We start from the raw sequence: 17,568 nt of genomic DNA, 5'->3' as shown, positions 1-17,568 counted from the left end.
AAAAATGGAGTCAGCAAAATCTTGACCACACAAAGCTCTAAATGCCCTAGATGCTTCAAAAAAGGAAAAACAACCAAAAAAAAAAAAAAAAAAAAGAGGTAAGCTAGAGATAGAATAAAAGCAATTTATGAGAAGTACCAAATGATCACAGCGTATGAACTCTGTTTGGACCTTAATTAACAAATTACAAAGAAACAATATTAGGAGACCAACTAACACATTACAAAATAGAAATATGAGGAGACCATAGGGAAAATCTGAAAACAGACAGGGGAGTTGATACTATAAAGAAATTATCATTAATTTTTTACAAGTGATAATGGTATTATGATTTTACTGTGGAAAAAAATGGCCCTTATCTTTCAGAGATACATACTGTAATATTTAGGGATGGAATGAAGTGGGCGAACTGCTTTAAGATAATCAAGTAGAGGGGGCAATAAATGAATGGAGATTGGCCTTAAGTTGATCATTATGGAAGCTGGAGATGAGACATGGTGTTCATTATATTATTTTCTCGGCTTTTGCTTTCAATTTCCAAAGAAGTTTGTGTAATGCTTGCAGTGAAAGCCGGAGAAATAGGGATCAGATGTGATCCTCCACCTGGAGTTCAGACCCGGAATTTAGGAGTGTGTAAAGTGACAGGGACATAAGTTTCTGATCAAGTACGAGGAAGTGTTTTTGAACTAAATTGTTCATTATGGCAAGACAGGGCTATCTGAGGAGAGTATACTTCTGGTTAGTAAAAATATACAAAGTGGGTACTGAACATGAGCTGAGGGCTTGCATTAAGTTATTTTTCAGACCCGTTCCAGTGTGGTGGTCTTGTAACTCTTTTTTCTGTACCTTAAAGACCACCTGATTCAGGGTACTAATTGCAAAAACATGCGCAGCGTTGGTTTCTGTGTGCTTGTGTGTGTCGTGTGCATGGATGTGAAGCAGAGGGCCTGGGATCCAGAGCACAGGCGTGGAACAAAAATGAGAACAGGCGTATAAAACATTTAAGCAGAGCAGGAATGATCTAAAAACAAATTTATGTAGCCCTGCTATGCTTAACTGACTACTGCTGAGAGTCCCGGTGAATTTCTTTTCGTTCACTGAAAAATAAAAATGGTTTCTCTATCACTAGGTAACAAACCCAAACATCGAGCTTTAAAACACTAATTTAACTGGGTTTCAGGAAACCATGCAAAGAGATCATTAAAAGAACACAGTCCTATGCTACCTGGGCATCATTTTCTTTACTTCAGACATGCTAATTTAGTCTGTTGGGATCAGAACTTCCAGCCCAGTAGACTTCTTACAAGGGTCAAGATTCGACTCAACAAGAAACTAAGAGAGAACAGACAGACAAAAAAAAAAAAAAAAAAGCTTTATTTCTTCCAAGTAGTGTTTAAGACTATTCCGTAAATCTTGTACTAAATATCTGAATAGACACCATCCACACTGATGTTTTTTCTCCCCTTAGCATAAAGGAAGGAATTTTTTATTGGGTTCTTCTCCTCTTAATCAAAGAAAGAATAATCAAGTGAATGAATTCTTCACTTTGTCCACATCCTCTCCCATCACGAAGAGCACCTCTAGAGTATAACCCAAGTTTGATTCTGACCTACTCAATTACATAATCAAATCCTCTTTCTGGAATTTCTAGTTTCATTCTACTTCTCTCACTATACTTTGGCTTCCTCTGTTGTGCAGAAAGCCTCTCAGCATGTACCATTTGCATATTGGATTAGCCACTGCTAGCCTAGAATCCCATCCCTAGGCTTTGCCAGTCTAGCAAGGATTTTCTTACACTTGAGAAACTGGAAAAATCACATTGATGTGCATGTGCATTCTATTTGAAGACGGTTATTACTTTCTCTTCCCCAGGCAGCTTGGGTGTTTTGATTCTCCCCATCACTGCAATGCTAAAAATTATCCCTTTGACTCTACTGACTTCCAGCCAAGTTCACTGCTAACCAAAATTAAGGAAAAATAGCATTCCAGATGCCTCAGATAACTGTAGCATTTGAATTCTCAACACAGGACATTTGAAGGCATCATCATCTTTTAGAATGAGCCAATTCAGTTCTATGAATTTGGAAAATTTCAGATGAAGCCTCAGCGACCGACCCCCTCTCCTCATATTCTATCAACATTTATGGAGTACGTACAAAGGAAATCCTACTTATTGGCAGAGAGATGGTAAAACAGGCCAGAAGTGTGTGCTTTAATCACCGGAACTAGCCCTAACTCAGCGTGAAAAGTCATGAGAAGGAGGATTTCAGAGGAACCGTTTGACAAAAGAACTTGTCTTCAACACACTAAGAAGACAACTACAGATTGAGGGAGCTTAGGGGTCCATGCTATGTGCTTTCTAAGAGAAAATGAGCTACTAATTAAAGAAAAGGTTTGACTAAAATCTTGACAAACACAACTCTGTTGCTGTTAACAGACCCTTCACCACGTTAGAGTAGGGCCCAAAGGACCAGGCTACCCACATATTTTGACTCTGTGAAAGTGAAGCTGAAAAGATCAACTACCAGAATGGAAGAAGTTCTATCTTGCTCAAGGAAATTCATAAAGATTGTAATAATTTGCACCTGGCGGGAATAAATAATATCTGAAGTGATTTTTTTTTTCAGGTAGATCATCAATTACTAGTCTCTTCTAAGCAAAATAACTCAACCTTCTACCCATAAACTGCTTGCTTACTCTTCATTAAAGAAGGCACTGTGGTCAACTTACTATTTCATCCTTGGTATCCAGAACACTGTAAGTGCTGGGGAAAAAAAAAGCAATTCTCTAAGTATGAATGAATGAATGAATGAATGAATGAATGAATGAATACCTGCCTAACACGAACTCTGATTCAGCTGGATTTTTCTAGTCTGTAAAACAAATATGGACCATACTTGGGATTTGGTTTGCTTTCTTCGGGGGGAACACTAATGAATATTTTTCTTCAGTGTTAATTTATTTGTTCAGTGAACACAAAGTTTTAATGAAGCTGGAGCTATTATTCCAACCCAGCCACGTTTACGTTCAGCCCCCCTAAATACCTTGGCTGGCAGCTGCAAACTTGGGACTTGGGGAAAGTTCTCACCATTCCTTCATCGAAATGTTGCACGGTGCCTAAGTATTTACGCAAACGATATGGTCTATGCTAAATACCTTCCAAGAGTAGGGAATTTGGGTATGCGGTAGACACTAGGTATCTATACAACCACCCCTAATAAAAACCCTGAGCACGGAGTCCCTAATGAGTATCCTTGGTAGGCAACATCTCGCACATGTTGTCACAATTCATTGCCGGAGGAATTAAGTGCTTTCCGTATGACTCCACTGAAATCAGTCTCTTGGATGCTTAAGCTTCGTTTCCTCTGGACTTTGTGCCATGTGGCTTTTCTTTTTGCTGATTCTGTGTTGTATCCTTTCACTGCAATCAATTATAGCCATGAGTGTGACTGTATGAGGAATCATGTGAGTCTTCCTTGTGAATCACCGAAGCTGGGGTGGTCTTGGGGAACCCCAACACAGGGGACACGGCGAATGTGAAGCGGTAAGGAAACAAAAGCGTGGTCCGTCAACAGCGGGGAGCTCGCGGGATAGGGCTGAGCTGGAAAGGAAGACGGGCCCATTGGCAGTGCATGCTCTCCCCTGACCCAGTATCCAGTTGAATCGGCCATGTGGAACCAGAGGGCGGTAAGCAGGAGTGAACTTAAGAAAATACACCGAGTCCAGATGTCTCATTTTTTTTTTTTCACATGGGCTAAGGTTGATCTAAAATACCTTTTTACAGGACACGGAGCTGCTTAGAAATAAATACTAGAACACCAAACTCATGCCTAAGCCCCCACTAGGTCCTCCCAGTACAATCTTTTGCAGCTTGGCTGGAGTCTGCCCTTTCTCAGAAGACCACCTGTTTGCTTCAAGATGTGCCACATGGTTGCAGATTTGCACCATGTTGCATTTGCAATTAAACCAGCTAAATGGGGTGTTTTAAAAGGACGATTTCCAAGCTGCCAGGACAATAATGCCACAAACTCCACCAGATTTTATTAGAGTCAAATGACAGTATAAATCATTAGGAAGATGTGTGCCAACCACAGAAACAGCAATGTCTCAAACTCTGGGAGTACTGAACACCATCCAGTTGGCTGAGAAAGAACCATGTGGCTTAAAATCATTTTTCACAATTACTATCCTAGCTAGTTCATAGTTTTGGGCAGATATTATGCCCCACATGCATAGTCGAACTCAGCTAATTTTCACTCTGCTGATCGACAAATATAATTTTTTCCCCTCAGAAAAACCACCCAGAGAGCTTTCATGAAATCTCGAGGTGGTACATCAAAAAAAGGGAGCCCATTTATTAGAGCCTGGCTTGAAAGATGCATATTAAATAGGCCACCCTCTATTCATCACAGAGAATTCCACTGTACTAAGACGACAAATTCGGAATATCAGTCATACTAACTGCCAGGGTCTGAGAGTCAAACAGCAAGATTTCACAAGCCCTTCTTTACTTTTTTCTTTTCAATTGAGCTTGCCTTCTACAAGGCAAGAGGGGGAAAAAAATTAAGTTATTAACTACGGGCTTGTCCAAAATCATTACTAGTTTTTTTTTTCCCCAAAATATATTATTTCTTAACAGTCAGACAAGAGATATCGTACAAGGCTACATCAATGCCTCTACATAATAAAATATTTACATGGCTAAAGGAATAAAACCTTTTCTATCAAACTTAGTTTTTCACCCAAGTTTCATTTCCAGGTGGTTTTCCTGGGATTGTTCATCAGTAGCCCAAGTGCTGCATTCCATCCATGGATGTGTATTTTAGGATTTCAAAAAACGTTAAGCTGCTGCAAACTGAAGATCCCGCCCACAAACAAGAATCTGCCAATAAAGGGCATCTCCCCCCTGCATTTCAAATTCAGCATCTGTGCTAACTCTGTAGGGGAGGGAGGGATGCTATTAGGACAGAGCTCACGGGGGGGGGGGGGGGGGTTCAACGGTATCATGTTCTATTCCTCAGTCGGGGGGTGGGTGGACAGGTATTTGTGGTATCCTTAGAAGTTTCTCTATACCTGAAATATTTTACCATAACTTAAAAAATATCTAAACCCCCTGAATTTGTTCGATTGGCATTTCCAGACCTTTGAGAGGCACCTTACTTAGCCTTGGTGTCTCTAGAGTCAAGCTGAATTTTCTTTAGTAGGGTCATAATGATCCATTATACCAGCCGGGTACATTAAAACCCTTTCTATCGTACCGAATTCCCACAGACTTGGCCAAATCTTGGTGACCTTTCCTGTCAGATAACCTTTGTCTGCGGAGCATCTTGAAAGAATATAGAAGCCAAGCATATTTCCAATCAATGCAAGTAAAGTAAAAAAATCTTCTTGTATTAAAGCTGCCAGCTTCCCAAAGAGAAAATGTTGTAACAGAAAGGTAGAAGATCTAGAAAAACAAGTTAAATTGACCAAGCGTGCTTTAAAATGTCCCTTAAGTTTAAAAACCCCTTCTTACCCCAGCTGATAGTGGGAATATGGAAGCTGGCTGTAGTCATATAAACCTCGTGTCTGAGGTAGGGTAGGACAAAGTGGTCTCAGGCGGGTCCCGGGACCCTAACGTCCGCATAGGTTGGGAACCTGTTAGAAATAAATGCAGTATTCCCAGATCTAGGCTGGGGGTGTGTGTGAGAGGGGTAGACCGCAAGCGCTCCAGATGATTCTGACGCCCACCAGTTTGAGAACCATGGATGTCGAGGTTGGAAGGCCAGCCTCAGGGCTCAGAGCAACTGCCTTTAAACACCAGGGCTTGCCCCTGATAAACAGTGAGACTTTGGAGAAGTTACTTCATGTGTCTATTCTTTGGGTTCCTCATCTGTAAAATGAAGATAATAATAGGTCCCAACTCATTAGAAACCTGGCAGTAAGATAGCACATGTGAAAGTCTGCCAGCATGCTTGACATATCCTGAGCACTCAAAGGTGAGCAGTTATTTTCTCTACTATGTAGATCACCAAAGAACTGCTCTTGTTCCAGATTACTCAAGTGTTTGTTTGATTAGCACTTGTGGAGCATTTATTACTTATCAGACCTCAGGCAATGAGTGACACAGGATTCCTACCTCGCTGCCGTGCTTCTCAGTCCCAACTGCTTATTAGAATCACCCAGCGAGCGTTGATAAAATACCCCCCACTCAAGCCACACGCCCCAAAACATAAAGAATCTCTGACGGGGGGGGATGGGGGGGGCAAGCTTGGGTGTGTTTTTAGTTGTTGTTTTTTTTTTGAGAGAGACGAACACAGACAGAGCATGAGTGGGGGAGGGACAGAGAGAGAGGGATTATGTACATAATCCCAGAGAAACTTCTGGAAGGAACCCCTTGTCCAGCAAACTTTCACTGGCGCTTAGATATTCCCCTCCTGCTTTACTGATCTCAGGAAGCACAAATCACGGTTCCCCCAATCCTCGGTGCTTGCCATCTTGGCCAGACAAAGAGCAGGTGCAGAAGTCTGTCCATGCAACAAGAAGTGAGTGCTATTTTTAGGATTGCACTCTCCCAACTCCTGGAAGCCTGAGCACAGTATTTCAGGACAGAGGAGTAATTATACGGCCATCGTCTCTGTAGATGCAGTTGGAGATTTCCCCGGATATATTGCCCAAGCTTCCAGGCCAGACATAATGGTTTCACACACCAGTTTCCAGGGGGAGGAGCCACAGGGGCAGAGCTTTTAAATTAATTAAAAGAGACACCCAGGCACACTTCATGCCATTCTTTAATCTCCACTCTCCTGTGATAAATATAGAATGACAGGCCGGGGCCCAGGCTAACGAGCTAAAGGCAGGACCCTATGGAGGCTCGCCAAGCAGCCCTCAGAAACACTCCAGCAGGGCCCAGGGTCCAGAGAGAGGAAGAAGAAAATCAGCACCTTGCTCAGCCGGGTCACCGATGTGTCACCAGAAGGCTCTGAAAAGCACGTGCTGGACAAGTGATTCCCCCTCTTCCTTGACTAGCAGCAGTTTAAACAACAGACAAGAGGAAATAGCATGTATTTCCTTTTAATTGCAATTAAAAGGTCAGAGAATAATAACAGTAAAGATTTACTGAGGGTTTTCTAGTGTCAGAAAAGGCACTACGCTAAGGGCTTCTCATGTAGTACTTCATTTCATTGTGGCCACCGGCTTCCCAAATGATCCTCACCTCCTAGTATGTACATCCACATCATACAGTTCCCTCACACACGAAATCGGAGCTGGCATGTGGGGCCGATAGAAAATTCCAGAAGAAATGGTCTGTGACTTCTGAGGTTGGATAATAAAAGACATCACTATTTCCAACATGACTTCCTGGATTATTTGCCCCGGGGGAAGCCAGTGCTATCCCAAGTGGACACTCATGCAGTCCTCACCACAGGATGAGGCCAATAACGAGGCCACTTGCAAGCGAATCCTCCAGCTGCAGCCAAGCCTCTGAGTCATCCAACCGAAGTCCCAGATGCCACAGAAAGAGAAGCCATCACTGCTGGGCCCTGTCTGAACAGGGCCCGTGAGCTGTTTGCAAAATTAAGTTCTGTGATTTGTTACACAGCAATAGCTAACTCACACATAAGAACCAGATACTTTCACGTTACAGTTGAGGAGAGTTCGAGGTAACTCATGGGCACAGTAAGTGAAGCAATGGGGATCCGCATCGAGGTTGGCAGATTTGAAGTTCTAGCTCTCATCCCGTCCCGTTACTCCTGACAGATCAACTTATGGTACATAACCTCTTTCCCATCCCTTTTGTTAAGGGAAAAGCAACCATTTAATAGGAAGCTTCGAAACTCTTTAGTTGTTCCAAGATACTTTGTTCATCCTCCATGGCACCCACTACTCTGCCTTGAACTTTAGCCGCTTCTCTGTGGATAGATTCGAAGTTGCTGGAGGGCTGGAGTAGCATCTTTCTTAGGATAGTGCTTCTAAGTAGGAGAAGGGTGGGGACAGGATGCCGGGTCAGTCCTATGGACTCCCATCAACCTGCCTGGTTTGTCAGCACTGCTCTACCGCGTTCGGGCTGGGTGATTTTAACGTTTGTTTATTTTTGAGAGAGAAAGAGAGATGGAGTACGAGCTGGGGAGGGGCAGAGAGAGCGGGACACACAGAATCCGAAGCAGGTTCCAGGCTCCGAGCTGTCAGCACAGAGCCGGACGTGGGGCTCAAACCCACGAACCACAGGATCATGACCTGAGCCACCCAGACGCCCCAGGCTGGGTGCTTTTAGACAAGTCGTCTACATTTCAGGAGCCACAGGTTCCTTGCTCTTAAAACAGGGCCAATATCCACACACGCACTTTCGCTCACACTACATTAGAAACATACTCAAAGTATTTAGCACATCGCCTGGCACACGGTAAGTGCTCCATAAACACGTCACCTATGGGAATTATCAAACAGGTATTGAAACACAGCCGACGTTGAAATGCCCGAACAAAAGTTCTTCCCTCAACCTTTCCTGACATGCAAAGGGAATTTCCAAAGAAATAGCAATGGTTCTTGGGGGAGAGGAGATCTCGCTCTACGGGTACTGAAACCTTCGGAGTCCCCAGGCTGGCCGAGGTGCTAATGCCTTGGCCATGGTTCCTCCAGAACCCAGGCCAGCCTGCTGAAGCGGTAAGAAGGTCAGGGAAAGCTGCCCAACACGTCCCCCGCTCGCTGGGACCGGTGCCAACAGCACACCAGCTCTTTCTTGCATGAAGAAATGTAAGGCGACGAGGGTCTCCTCTGCCCGGCCTCATGAACAGCGGTGGAGAGGGATTTCTCTCCCATCCCCTCTCTTAATCCCATTATACTCTTATCATTTTGTCAGCAACAGACAGAGCTCCCCAGGTCCTGCCAACACTCTTTCCAATGCCTTCCCAGGTGGCTCACTCTTCCTTGGTCTTGGAGCTAACAAGCTGTCAAGGGTCCTACTGTCCCTTCAGGTGATTTCTACTCGAATGCTGTTTAGAGTCCCGCCTCCCTTTGAACTTAGCTTTATGGCTCCCCCCCCCCTTTTTTTTTTTTTTTCTTTTTTGGCCTGAAAGAGTTTTCTATGTAAAGTTCTCTCTGGGGTTCCGAAATATTTCCGCAACCTTCTACTTCTGGGTGAGACTAAGAAAAACGAAATTGGGAGAAAAGCCAGCCGCTTTCACCCACCTCAAAATAAGCACAAGTTCCTGGCATCGCGAGGCGCTAGGTCAGATCTTCCGGCGGGTAGAAGTGACTTCGCTCCTGCCCCAGTGTAACAAGAGTACGATTAAAATATCAACAGCATCGAAACAAAGTACCAAGGGAAAGGTGCCAATGCGCCGCAGAGACAGAGGGCCCAGGAGAGCGGAGGAAGGGAAGAGGGAACAGATGAGGACAAGGGACACTTGGAGCAGTCGCCTCAGGCATGGGCCCTGAAGAAGGGGTGAGTCCCCACCTAAGTCCATGGCGAAAGGCAGGAAGAATGGCCGGGTGGAAAGAATGAAAGGCACAGAGGCAGGAAAGTATGAGACGGGTCCGTAAAATGCTACGGGTTTGCAGAGAAGCGGGGACAGGACCGCAAAAAATAAAGGAAGTTAAGGGAAACACCCTCGCAAAAGCCAGCAATGAAGACTTTCAAAAAAAGAGGAAGGTAAAGGTCTCTTTGTAGATTATAGAGCAAACTGGGGACATGGGGATTTCACGAGTAAGAATAACGTATTTCTCAGGGATCACGAACATAAAACCCTAAGACTAGAGAAATATATATATATATATATATTTTTAAGTTTATTTATTTATTTTGAGAGACATAGAGAGAGCGCAGGAGCGTGCACACATGTGAGCAGGGGAGGGGCAGAGAGAGGGAGCGAGAGAACCCCAAGCAGGCTCCGCGCTGTCAGGACAGAGCCTGATGCAGGACTCAAACCTATGAACCGTGAGCTCAGGACCTGAGCGAAAACCAAGAGTTGGCCGCTTAACTGACCGAGCCACCCAGGTGCCCCAGAGAGATAGAAATACATTTCCGAAGGAGGCAACGGCAGGTGAGCAGGTGGACAGCTCTACTCAACACTTAAGCAAATTGCCCTCACTGAAAGTTTCTGCCTGAACCAATGAACTAACTACAAGTCACATACTTTCCAGCCAGTCGTTCCCTTAGTTTAAAAAACCATTTTCCCTAGTGTTTAAAAACCATTACCTAAAGTAAGCAAGCACATATTAGATGACTTAAGCCTGGAATCTGCTACTTACCAGCAGAGTCATTTCAATGACTTCTGAGAGCCATTGTCCATTACCCAGACTGGTTTTAAGGTGGAGGACACATGTATCAGAGAGGAACCTGATCACGGATAGGTCTAAGGGTGCCTTGTCTGCACCTTAGTATATTTTTCTATCCTCTGGCCCAGATGTAGAAAGCTACACAGAGTAAGCTCTCCAACAGAAATTCTGTGAATCCAAACTCCCTCCTCTTTTGCCTCAGAACCAAAGAGCAAAGTTCCAGAAAGATCCAGAAAACAGCATAGCCCATCTCCATATGGAGATGGAGGCCCATCTCCATATGGAGATGGAGGCCCATCTCCATATGGCTGGATCATAGTCCAGCCAAATCTCATATGGTGGGTCTCCTGGAACAGGAAACCATCCCTGGTCACTGCCTCTGTGTCTTCCCAGACCCCACAGACGTCCCCTGGACAACACAGCCCCAGGCCAGGCTTCCTCACCATATACCACATGCTCGGCCACTTGGGATCATTGAAGTAAGTCGGCTGGGCACGGCTGAAGTCATAATCCCTCTTTGTCCGTCTTTTTACCACTTGCTGTTGGATCCACTCCACCTGCCAAGAAGAAGGACATTTGGTGAGCGTTCAACATCCACCATGGTTAGCACGACATCAATGACAGTCTGAAGCACTTCCCATCCTGAGCCAACTTGGTTCAAGTCACAGACTTCGCGCTGGCAACAAGAATCCGAGCCTCTGCTCTCAGATTCTCTAGAAACCTAGTTCTCCTTTATTTACTTATTTTTATTTAAAAAAAATTTTTTTTTTCAACATTTATTTATTTTTGGGACAGAGAGAGACAGAGCATGAACGGGGGAGGGGCAGAGAGAGAGGGAGACACAGAATCGGAAACAGGCTCCAGGCTCCGAGCCATCAGCCCAGAGCCTGACGTGGGGCTCGAACTCACGGACCGCGAGATCGTGACCTGGCTGAAGTCGGACGCTTAACCGACTGCGCCACCCAGGCGCCCCAGCAAACTTTGTCTATGAAGGTCCAGATAATTCATATTTTAGGCTTGCAGTCCATTGACCTCTGTCGCAACTGCTCCTTCTGCCCTTGGGCGCCACAGACAGACAGAAATGAAGGGGTGTGATAGTTCCAGTAAGACTTTCTGTAGAAAAACCAGTGGCAGATTGCATTTGGCCCACGGGCCACAGTTTGTGACCCTTGCCTTACACATCAAATGTTTTTAATGCTCTGGGATTGCACGGCAAATTTTAACATTATCCTGGGATCAAATCCTCTAGGATCACAATTTTTTTTTTTTCTTTTAAAGAAATGGCTTCCTACAACATAGCGTAGTAGAAACAGCAATATTCGGGGAATCAGAAAACCAAAGCCCTAGACGGGTCTCTGGCACACAATTAGAGAAATCGCTCAATTTCCTGAGCCAGAGAGGCTCCGTGCCAGCTCACATTCAAACTCCCCACACTTGGGAAAGTCTTAAATATTTAGCCACAACGTTTGCTTAAACAAGGCAACTGAGAACTTTTGAGTTGAATACAGTATGGTAACCTAAATGGAAGAACTACATTATGGAGGTGTTTTTTTAAATGTTTGTTTAGTTTTTGAGGGAGAGAGAGAGAGACAGAGAGAGACAGAGTGCGAGTGAGGGAGGAGCACAGACAGCAGGAGACACAGAAGCCAAAGCAGGCTCCAGGCTCTGAGCCATCAGCACAGAGCCCGACGCAGGACTTGAACCCACGAACCACAAGATCATGACCTGAGCTGAAGTCAGGTGCTTAACCGACTGCGCCACCCAGGCATCGCATGGGGGTGTTATTTAAAACAGGTAACCATTATGGCAACATAAAAATAAACAATTTCCCTTTTGTTTTTTTTTTATTTTTATTAAAAAAAATTTTTTTTTAACATTTATTTATTTTTGAGACAGAGAGAGACAGAGCATGAACGGGGGAGGGGCAGAGAGAGAGGGAGACACAGAATCGGAAGCAGGCTCCAGGCTCTGAGCCGTCAGCACAGAGCCTGACGCGGGGCTCGAACTCACAGACCGCGAGATCGTGACCTGAGCCAAAGTCGGACGCTCAACCGACTGAGCCACCCAGGCGCCCCAACAATTTCCCTTTTGAATGGTGCATCTCAAATGCATTATCAGCGCGGGTGGCATTCTACAATTTGTTCCTAAATTCTCCTTTGTTTGATCTCCCCTGGCCATAGCTTATTTAGCCATAATACTCTAAAATGTTCTGTTCTACTATTTATCCCTTCTCTCCACAAAGGGATTAAAAATTGAGGGGAGGGAGACTTTGTGGTGCACTAGTGATTCCGTTTGCACCCATTCAGTAAAGATTTCAAAACCACTTTTGCCTACTTGATTAAAGATCTCTGGAGGAGATACTAAGGTACTGATTACCAGGCTCAAGGTGCACGGTTGTAAATAAGGTACGAAGGCCAATAGCCAAACTAATAAATTTCTATGATTCTCCCACTGAGAAAATCTATTCAACGAGGCTATTGGTATGTAAGATGATTCGAACAGTGAATTCCTAGTGATAGCACTAACAAGGCAGACAGAATTACACAGCCTCCTAAATAAATATAAGATCCATTTATGACAAGCATCCCAGGTAAGCATCATGCGTGTGCCTTCTCCGACCGGTAATTTAGGCAAAATGATCAGTCCAGGAAAAAAAGCTAATACGTGAAAAATACTATTCTCCAAAAGGAAAGGTTTTCCTGTTCCTGTTTCAATTCATGTAGACTAAGGGGGCCCTCTGGCACTGGCACATTCTATTCCCACACACATCCCCAACATCATACCTTGTACACTGGACAGAAGAGATTGTGTGCATTTCTTTAAACTTTAAAGAAACAGTTGTCTTTTTTTTTTTTTTTTTTTTTTTTTTACTCTTTTTTTTTTTTTTTTCAACGTTTATTTATTTTTGGGACAGAGAGAGACAGAGCATGAACGGGCGAGGGGCAGAGAGAGAGGGAGACACAGAATCGGAAACAGGCTCCAGGCTCTGAGCCATCAGCCCAGAGCCCGACGCGGGGCTCGAACCCACGGACCGCGAGATCGTGACCTGGCTGAAGTCGGACGCTTAACCGACTGCGCCACCCAGGCGCCCCAAGAAACAGTTGTCTTTAAACAACGGTTGTCAGGGATGCTAACAGGGATCTTGTTTTGTCTTTGACTCAAGAGACTGCTCTTTAGAAGTCACATCGAAACTAATGCGGCGTTAAAAATGTGTGTACTTTTTTTTTTAACCAAGAGGGTAATTTTTAAGCGGCTGGATTTCGAACAATATAGGGGAAAAATCGATCTCTTTCTCAATCAAAGTAGAGCAGCCAGCATGGGCGTGCATGCACTGTTTCTATTTCCAGGAAACATTTTAATCTCTTCGTTTCAAACAATCTTTCTAAGGAATGAGTCTCATTCACCCACTTGTTCATTCAAAAAGCATTAAGTGTCTCTTCTGCACCAGACGCTGTGCTGGGAATATAAAGATGGGTAAAAATAGTCTTTGGCTTTGAAGGACTTACATTTTACCAAGAAATAGTTAGCAAGCTTTCCACAGTTTTCCACTTCATAAAAATGTAGTCATCTCCATGAATGACATCTAGCACTCTGTTAATCAGGCCATTTGTGAAAAATTTGATTATGCAAATTATATCCGCGATCCTTACTCTTACCGCCCAAGTCACATCGCAGCAAGACTAGATCAGTATACATGCGTATGCTAGGGGAAAGAAGGCCACAGATCCGTTTAGATGGAACTCTCTCTGGGGCGCCTGGGTGGCTCAGTCGGTTGGGCATCCGACTTCGGCTCAGGTCATGATCTCACGGTCCGTGAGTTCGAGCCCCGCGTCGGGCTCTGTGCTGACAGCTCAGAGCCTGGAGCCTGTTTCAGATTCTGTGTCTCCCTCTCTCTCTGCCCCTCCCCTGTTCATGCTCTGTCTCTCTCTGTCTCAAAAATAAATAAACGTTAAAAAAAAAAAATTTTAGACGGAACTCTCTCCAAACGAACTCTCCATCGGCAGTGGTCTTTCCTAACAGAACCTCCATAAATTCTCAATTGCCACCTGTAGGTGTCCATAAACCAGAAGGGGTCAGATCCCCCAGCGTGGTCGCAAATAGAATGCCAGAGATCAGAACAAGTCTGTTCGGGGGGGTGGGGGTGTATCACTGTTTCCACAATGACACTGGGAGTGTGCACTTGCCCTAAATGCACACACAAACACAAATGGACAAATGTGGAAGGACTATGTGAGGAAACCAAGTGCCAGCCATGTTCCTAGATGAACTACAGGCACTAAAATAGAACCACATATCTTACCAAACAGCATCTCTTCTGTAATTTTACCAAACAAAAGTGCCTAGTTATAGGGCGCGGTGGCTAGAAGGTGACACAGCGAGTTGGCATCGAGATGGGGCTTTAAGTCACTGTCTGATCACAGGGCTGAAGTATTCAAGAAAAGTACAGTGGGTTGTTTTTTTTAGCGTCAGATGCCATGTATTTTGTCTTGGTATCTAGGAGTATGAGTATATAGCCCTACATTTTTTGGAAAGTGGGAAGAACACCTCTTGGATCAGAAGATTTCTATGACTGGAAAGACCATATTTCTATTTTTAAACCATTATCCATATGTCTGCCCTTAAGCCCTTTAAGAAAAAGCTCAGAGGTAATGCATTACACAGACTGCACTTTTTGCCAAGAAGCCTCAATGCACAGAAAAGATATTTCGAAATTCATTTTCATAAAACTATGGTCAGCCCAGGAAACAAGGAAAACCCTGTGCTTTCCCTCACTGGTGTAACTTCTGAAAGCTCGATTTCTTATATTAAGGAACTACAGTTCATCCAGACTGTAAAAACCACAGGACCTTTGAGATCATCAGTGTATCCTCCATGAACTTCAACATACATGCGCTCCAGGTTTTAAGGACAGTCCCTTCCTCCACCCACAGACCTCGTCTCCCTATATGGTCCAAGTGGATCTAGGCATCCACTGCTTCAGCATCGTTGCCGAAAGATGTTCTCTTTCATCAGATTTTACTTGCCAAGCAAAGCACGTTCAGTGATAATTCTGGGCAATCCCCCTGCCCAACATCTCAGCTGAAATCCTATCTCATTAGTTTGAAATTTAACAACTTTCTGAAATAGGATAAAAAAAGAAGCTATATGAATATACGTGATGTGACTTTTTTATCGATACTAATCAAAAGCTATGATATCACAAGAAAGATAAATACTGCAAGGCATCACTTATATGTGGACTCAAAAAAAAAAAGCCAGACTTGTAGAAACAGCGGAAAAACGGTTGCCAGAGGCTGAGGGGTAAGGGACATAGGGCGGGTTAGTAAAGGGGTACAAACATTCAACTGTAAGATGAACAAGGCCTCAGGATCTAATGTATGACCGGAGATTGAATGTAATGGTAGTTGATAACACTGTATCATATAACAGAAATTCGCTAAAAAAGTAGAACTTAAGTGTTCTTACCAAAAAACATGGATATGTATACATATATATGGTGATGAATATGTTAATTAACTCGATGGAGGGAATCGTTACATTTTACCTATAGATGATCATATAATCACTACAACGTATACTTTATTTTTGTTTTACTATATACATAGTTTATTGTCAAGTTAGCTAACATACAATGTATACAGTGTGCTCTTGGTTTTGGGGGTAGACCCCACGATTCATCGCTTACGTACAACTATAATGTACATTTCCAATATCGTACACTTTTGGGGCGCCTGGGTGGCTCAGTTGGTTAAGCGTCTGACTCTTGATCTCGGCTCAGGTCATGAACTCACATTTCATGGGTTTGAGGCGCACATTGGGCTCTGCATTGACAGCACAGAGCCTGCTGGGGATACTCTCTCTCCCTCTCTCTCTCTCTGCCCCTTCCCTGCTTACTCACTCTCTCAAAATAAATAAATAAACTTAAAATGAATGAATAAATAAATAAATATCTTAGAATTTTATATGTTGATTATGCCTCCATGAAGATGAAATTTAAAAAGGTGTCTCATTCAGGGCGCCTGGGTGGCTCAGTCAGTTAAGCATCCGACTTCAGCTCAGGTCATGATCTCTCCCGTTTGTGAGTTCAAGCCCCGCATCTGGCTCTGTGCTGCCAGCTCAGAGCCTGGAGCCTGCTTTGGATTCTGTGTCTTCCTCACCCTCTGCCCCTCATCTGTTTGTGCTCTGTCTCTCTCTCTCTCAAAAATAAACAAACACACACACACAAAAGTAATAAATAAATAAATAAATAAATAAATAAATAAATAAATAAAATATATTAAAACTAAAGATTGAAATATATACTGGGAGCAAATGTCTACAGATTTCCATGGAATGGAATGGAAAGTCAAGAAGTCAACCCTAAATATATAAGAATATAGTATATGTTAAGGGTGCCATTCTAAATCATGTGGGGAAAACCAGATTACTTTGTAAGTGAAATCAGTCTAACATCTTACATCAGGATAATTTCAACTGAATGATATTAAATGTAAAATTAAACAAATGCAACCATCAACGTATCCTGAGAAATACAGGAGATTAAAAAAAATAATCTTAGAGTGGAAGATGCTTAAGTATGATGCAAATCGAAAAGGGGATTTAGAAAAAGTGACACATTTAACAAAGTAAAAAATAAATTTGGCATGACAAAAAGAAAAAAAAACAACAAAAACCCTTCAAAAGCAAGGCAGAAGAGAAACAGGGAGTTTCTAGCTCCTACCAGGGAGAAAAGGCTATTTCCCTAATATACAAAAAGTTTCTCCAATCAATAAGAGAAAAATTCAGCAGGAAAACAGGCAAGGACAGGAGTACAGTAATCCTGAAAAGATAAATCGAGTTTTTAAACACATAAAAATATGTCTCGCCTCATGCAGATAAAGACAAAAGTAAATGAAAATGACACCAAGATATATCACTTTTTCACCTTTCAGATATAAACAACGTGAAGATTGGTAACATCCAATCACTAGGGAGGTCATGATACAATCCTCATTCTCCTATCACAATGATGGGAACGTAAACCTGTCCAACTCAATGGAGCATAAGTGGACAATATCTACAAGAATTCGACAAGAAGTAATTCCGCTTTTAGGAATTGATCCTACATCCTTATTTACACATGTAAAGATGCAAGGGGGCTATTTACTGAAGCACTGTAAGTAATAACTGCCAGCTGTAGACAACCTGGATGTGTATGGAGAGAGATTACTAAACGATGACATATCAACACGATGAAGTACAACGCAACCATAAAAGAGAATGTAACAGATTCTATTAGGTAAAATAGAGAACAATCTCCATGATCCAGCT

General features: G+C 43.3%; 1 protein-coding gene across 4 annotated transcripts in view; it reads right to left on the bottom strand.

Moving 5' to 3' along the window:
• The window catches only part of PCSK5 (proprotein convertase subtilisin/kexin type 5), a 472,761-nt gene that overhangs the window by 369,724 nt on the left and 85,469 nt on the right, over positions 1-17,568 (bottom strand). For all 4 annotated transcript variants that reach the window (XM_086685036.1, XM_086685033.1, XM_086685035.1 and 1 more), the window contains one exon: positions 10,701-10,814. In XM_086685036.1, the coding sequence (XP_086541162.1) occupies positions 10,701-10,814 (114 nt within the window). The remainder of the gene's footprint in view (positions 1-10,700; positions 10,815-17,568) is intronic.

The sequence above is a fragment of the Puma concolor genome, chromosome D4 (assembly GCF_028749965.1).
Source record: "Puma concolor isolate L17-30 chromosome D4, mPumCon1.1.hap2, whole genome shotgun sequence".
In the NCBI taxonomy this organism is placed as follows: domain Eukaryota; kingdom Metazoa; phylum Chordata; class Mammalia; order Carnivora; family Felidae; genus Puma; species Puma concolor.
This window is presented reverse-complemented; position numbering and strand designations above follow the sequence as displayed.